At 47.7% G+C, this 6,000-nt stretch overlaps 1 protein-coding gene across 1 annotated transcript in view; it reads left to right on the forward strand.

Moving 5' to 3' along the window:
- LSS (lanosterol synthase) overlaps positions 1-5,796 on the forward strand; it is a 29,996-nt gene extending 24,200 nt beyond the window's left edge. Inside the window, exons 20-22 of the mRNA XM_072640784.1 lie at positions 76-246; positions 1,186-1,264; positions 1,438-5,796. Coding sequence (XP_072496885.1) covers positions 76-246; positions 1,186-1,264; positions 1,438-1,575 — 388 coding nt within the window. The 3' untranslated portion in view covers positions 1,576-5,796. The remainder of the gene's footprint in view (positions 1-75; positions 247-1,185; positions 1,265-1,437) is intronic.
- The last annotated feature ends 204 nt before the right edge of the window (positions 5,797-6,000 follow it).

Genomic DNA, 6,000 nt, shown 5'->3' on the forward strand with positions numbered 1-6,000 from the left:
CAGGTAGCGGCAGCTTTGCCTTTCTGTGGCCTGTGACTGTGGTGTTTTTGACAGCTCTTGGCTTCTCTTGGGTAGGGATGCCTGTCCAGAGGTGAAGAAGGCCTGTGAATTTCTACTTTCCAAGCAAATGGAGGATGGAGGATGGGGAGAGAATTTTGAGTCCTGTGAGCAGCGGCGATATGTACAGAGCACCACATCCCAGCTCTTCAACACCTGCTGGGCCCTGCTGGGGCTAATGGTGGCCAGGTAGGAGGGCTGGGGCAGCACCTACTATAGACATGCACCTAAGAAAGGCTTGTTGACTTAGGGGTCCAAATGTACAGATCTCACCAGAGGGCAGAGGTGAGAGAGAAACCTTACTGCCTCTCTGACCCTAGATCTTAGGTTCTCCTCAAGGACTTAGACCAGTGGTCTCAGCTGTCCATGAATCCTCCCAACAGCAGACTACTCCTAGTCAGGAGTTCTTCCCTGGACTAGAGTTCGGGGTCTATGGATAAATTTCAGGGGGTCTGTGAACCTGAGTAGGGTCAGAGTAGACCTGTATCTTCACTCCCATCTCATTGAAAGTTAGCATTTCCTTTGATGATGAATGTTGCTAAAATCATTTCTAAGCCCTGACCTCAGCTACTTGTGTCTTACTTTGTGTGTCTCGTTGAGACCTGTTCATAGGCTGTCCTCTCCTCCTTTACAATGGCAGCTTCTTGGGGTCAGGGGCTAGTAGTGATGGTCCTTTGTGTCCCTAGCCCTTGGGAAACGTCCTTATATTGATTGACCCTCTGACTGTGCTGGGCTCCCCCTTCTTATTAGTTCATGTCCTCCTGCCCAGGTTCCTCTGAATTCCTTATCCTCCCATTCTTTGGTCTGTCTGTCTGTCCAGCTGTCCAGTGCTCCTGGAAATGCTCGGGGGATGCACATGGGACCTTTGTTCTCAGGGATATGTGCCCAGTCCTGAGGTTCCTGGGGCCAAAAGGAGGCACTGTTGACCCTCTCTGCTGTCAGGTGCCATATTGTTTTCAGACTTGGACTAGATTTCACCTGTAGTACTTTAGTGTATCTGTCTACAATTAGGCCTGTTTCTATTTCCTGTTAGTTTTGTTGGTATGAGGGAGATTCTGAGATCAATAGTCCTTTCTCCCAAAACCTGACTTTTCCTTTCTTCCTTGTTTTTTTTCTTTTTTTTGGTAGGCATCCCAATACTGAAGCCATTGAGAGAGGAGTGAAGTGTGTGCTTGGAAAGCAGCAGCCGAATGGAGACTGGCCTCAGGTAGAGCAGGCCTGGGCCAGGCTGGGTGTGGGGACAGCAGGAGGGAGGCCTCCGCATCTGGAGCATTCTACTGCCATGGCCTTGACTGCAGCAGGGGCAGGGTGGCTTGTCTGGTCTTTGTGTTTTGGCCTTTGGAACATCCCTGTTCTGTTTCTTTCCCTGTCTGTCTTTAGGAAAATATTGCTGGGGTCTTCAACAAGTCTTGTGCTATCAGCTATACATCTTATAGGAATGTTTTTCCCATCTGGACTTTGGGCCGATTTTCTCACCTATATCCTCACAACCACCTTGCTGGCAAAGTGATGATGTGAGCCCTCAATGCAGGAAGCCAAGGCCAGGACGGAACCACAAGCACAAGACCTTGGAGAAGAGCATAGTGGAATGGGGTACCTCGGCTGTGGCTGGGGGACTGGAGGAGGTGCTTGTTCAGACGCATTCTTTTGTCACACAAGGCTTCCACACTGCTTTTGGTTTGAATCTCCCATGGGTCACAACCCAGACGTCTTCTAGTTGGCCCGAGGCTCTTTGTCTTTGCAAGAAGGTAGAGAAGGGGGAGGACCGGCTCATCCCCAACTCCCTCATTCTTTGTGAGTCTCTCCCTCCCCAACAATCATGTTCTTTTTGGTAGGATGCTTCTGTTTTCCCATTGTCTCTCCCCTTTGAGGACACTGCCTGTCTTCCTCACCACCCTGAGCACGCCTTTAGCACTCAGATCCTTGCCAAATGCAAACTCAAGCTGCCCTGGGTTCACGAACTAAAAGACTACCCTGTTTTCCTCCTGTCTCTCCACAAAAGAATCTACCTTCAGGAGCTGGACAGCTTCATGGAGATCACAAGGGAATAGATGGCTGGGGACTGCCTGTTGTGGCCAGTCTCCTGTCCCAGGCAGGAACTCTGCCAGATGCTCCTCAACTTCCTCTGACTCGAGTTCGCAGGACACAGCCAAACTTATTCCCAGAAGAGATGAATAAGAGGCACGGGGTGGCTTGACTTGAAATGTTTTTTCATATTTAGTGACATAATGTAGGCTTCCTCTAGATGGTCATTTTCATCAGCTTTTGCTTTATTAATGTTTCTATGTTATATGTTGTACTTTTGTATTCTTGACCTGACACCCTAACATAGGTTCAGACTCGACAGTAGCCTGCGTCTCAGGCTGCTCGTTCCTCTGGGCAGAGCTGTGGCTGCCCCAGTGTGATTGCCGGCCTCTTGGCCTCACTGTCCCTGCCCCTCCCTTTGGCCCACCTGAAATTCCAATGTATTGGGCTCTTGTGACGCTGAGAGTAGCTGCTTGTAGGCCCCGTGGAGGAAATGAGGAGAAGCATCATTGGCTTCCCTGGGAAATGAATGAGACCCCCCACTCCCCTTCTTAGGATCGATGTGGAGCATCAAAGGCCAGAGCGATGATGGGCAGCCCTGAAGCTGCCTCCAGCTCCCCAAAGCCCCCTCTCTTCAAGGGCAAGACCCCTGTGGTGGCTGCTGCACTAACTGCTTGCATCTGACAGGTGTCGCTGTAAACCTTTATTTTTTAACATGTCCATGTGTCTTTAAAGGTTTCATTGAAGGCTGGGCTACTTTTTTATATACAAGTGAGATTTCTTTTCTTGGGCATCCATTAAGATGCATTTCCAGTATGAGAGAGCCATTTCCTGGGCCCTTCCAGGATTAGTGACACCTCTCGGCCCCTCCGGCTTCTTATTGCTTGGCCTCTGATACAAATTGATTGTCCAAGGCTTCTGGTCACTTGTGGGTGCTGCTTGCCATGCCCACCTTACCTACCCTGGAGCTGGTAGGGTTATAGGTCTAGAGTTGGAACTTTCCGATGGTAGCCCATCTTCTTGTTTCAGATTCAGGGTCTCCTTTTATTATCTGTATTTTAGAACCTGCTGATTCTTGAATAACTTGGGTTTTTGCTCCTCATGGACCCTGATATCTCTGTGCCCTCCCCCTGGGTTTTCTTGAATGGGAAGCAAAGGGCACTTCTCCCTGGCAGGAGCTCCCATGGGCAGTGCTGCTCCCCTGACCCCTTGCATTGCTGCTTAGTGCTATGGGAGGCAGGCAGGCTGGCAGAGCTGGTGAGGACTGTGGCCAGGCCTAATTCTCAAGACTCTTCCTCCGGCACTTGCTGCCCCAAACCATGCAGGTGGGGGGCTTCAGCCACAGCTAACTGTTCATCTTTTTCTCACAGGCTCTCAAGGCCACCAAGCTGTGTCTTCCCTAAAGCTCCTGCCGCTCCCTGCAGCCAGGGCTCTGTGGGCCTAATGCTGCCCCTCCTGACTTTGACTGCCAGCCTTCAGGCACATGTTGTTCTCCATCAAGGACAGCATTCTCAGCTAGGGCGGAGGCCTTCCTCCTGCTGTGATGGGGGAGGGCGGATGCTTTCCATAGTTTTTCTCGTCTTGGGTAGTTCTTTGCTGGACTGGAGACTTCTTTCACTGAGGCTATCTTAGCAAAACATTCATCCTCCTGATTTTTATGACTTCATAGGTTCTTGGAAAATAAGAGCCCAAAGGGAATTTAGACACCCCCACAGAGGGTTCCACAGAGCCATGATTCGAATCCAGATGCTCTGATTCCAACTGCACCTTTATTTTGTCCCCTTTGTGTGCCCAACGCTGCTCTCAGCAAGAAGAAAGCCCTTGTTCCCCACTCCTGGACTCACATACAAGTGCGTTTCTTTGCGACTGCTCAGTGAGCATAGGCCCAGACACGTGGGCCAAGATGAAAGAGTTGTTTTAGATGTCCAGACTCATCTGAACAAGAGTGTAAGCCAGCCTCTTGGCTGTTGTCTCCCAGCTGAACCTCCTTTTTCTTCTGTTGTGGGATTTCTCGGTTTTGATGCTGCTATGGTTCACGGCTTAGGCCTCCTGGCCTTCTTGGCATTGCTTCTTGGAAATCTCCAGCCAGTGTGTGTGTGCTCCTTGCCTTTCATTTGTCCCAGCGCCCCAGAAGCAGACTAGTATGGTGACGAGGCCAGTCCGAGGCCCTTCTGGGGCCGTCTGGCCTTGGGCAAATCACTTAGTTTCTCACTGGTCCAGAGGTACTGACTGACCCACATTGCAGTGAAGGGACAGCTTCAGTTCTTCTCTCCTCCCCCCTTTCCCTGGGCCACAGGGTTGTAATGTTCCATGAGGTTATGATACCACCCACAAGTTAGAGACCTCCCTGTGAAAAATAGATTCAGCAACCCTGTTGGCAATTAGCAAAAACCTGGGAAAGGACCCACATCTCCAGAGCTTGGGAAAAGCTGAAAAGCTGTGGAATCTCTAGGTCAGAGGTCACCCACTGGCTGAGAGAGACCAGATTTCTTTCTTTTTGTCTATCTGACAATTTAGTGGATGGGAGATAGTCAGTCTCAAGGGTTTTTCAGTCAGATAAAGGTAAATTCAGAAAATGAACAGCTTTTCAGGAGGGTTAGGATTTTTCTTTTGGAAACTGTTGCCTATTAAAATTCTTTGATGACCTCTCAAAGAGAGAGTGGATCATACTCTCAGAAAGTGGTGTTAGCTAGCTCTTTACAGATTTTGGATTTTCATGAGAGAAGACTTAGAGCAAAGGTTTTTCCACCTTAATCTGGTATTTCTCTTTTTATTTTGGATATACTAGGGCTTTTTTATTGTTATGCAGAATGGGTTTATCTAGGATGAAATCCAGCTGTCTGGACCCTTCAAATTGAATATTTGAGTACTGCTAACATTTCCTACCTCTCCTTGATCTCTCTGTCTGTTTGTCTGTCTGTGTTCGTTCTTCGTTTTCGAAGAAGACCATGGATGGTGATAGAGCAAACATTCCTTTAGTTTCTAATTTGTGTCCTCCTGTATTTGTACAATATTTCCGTCATTGGATAGAATGTGAGCCCGTGGAGGGCAGACACTGGCACAGGACTGAAGTACTTTGTAAATGTTTGATAATTTAGAATTGATTGGGGTAAGATGGGGCAGGGTGATCTTGCCCCCATTTTTGGAATGCGGAATTTTTGCCTTTATAATGAGCTCCTTAATCTCCATATTTTGTTGGATTTTCCTGAACTTGCCAAACCTCAGCCTCCTTGATGGTTTGGTTTGGCTCTAGCCCTGGCCAAACTTGTTGGAACCATGTTCAGCCCATTCAGACTAGTTGGAGTGAATGATGCCCACTGGCTGAGGGTATGATTGGAAGCTGGTGGGCAAAAGTGCTCCCCTCATTGTTCACTCATATACATCTTATTCTCCCTTTGTATAATTTTTAAAGGAAGCCTTTGCTGTTTCCATTAACATGTCTTTGTCTCTAAATTCCTTTGTATGGCAGCTGTTTTATCATGTGGTGGTTCACACAGACATTCCTCCAATTACCTATAAAACTAGAGATAATTATGGTCTAGAGATAAGTTAATGTTGAAGAAGACCTTTCCCTTTCTGTCACTTACTTCTGGGTTTTGTTAGAGCTAATATGACCAGTGGGCCTTTATCTTGGGTTCTGCTATTTTGCTGAAATGATTATTTGGCTGCTTTCTTGTTGGTATTCTAAATAAAACATTGGATTATTTAACATGATTTTTGTCTTTGCTGCTTCTCTTTGTTAACACTCGTCCAGTTGTAATGAGGAAAGTGACTTGCCCCTGCTCACTCCTGTCCCCAGTGGGGAAGCCTCTGCTGAGTGTGAGGGAAATCAAATCAAATTTTTTTAATCGTAATAAGGAAAAGTGTCTTTATTACATCATATGTTTCAGAAGCCTTTTTCCATCTTTTGATATAAAC

This window comes from Notamacropus eugenii, chromosome 2 (genome assembly GCF_028372415.1).
Source record: "Notamacropus eugenii isolate mMacEug1 chromosome 2, mMacEug1.pri_v2, whole genome shotgun sequence".
Taxonomy (NCBI): Eukaryota; Metazoa; Chordata; class Mammalia; order Diprotodontia; family Macropodidae; genus Notamacropus; species Notamacropus eugenii.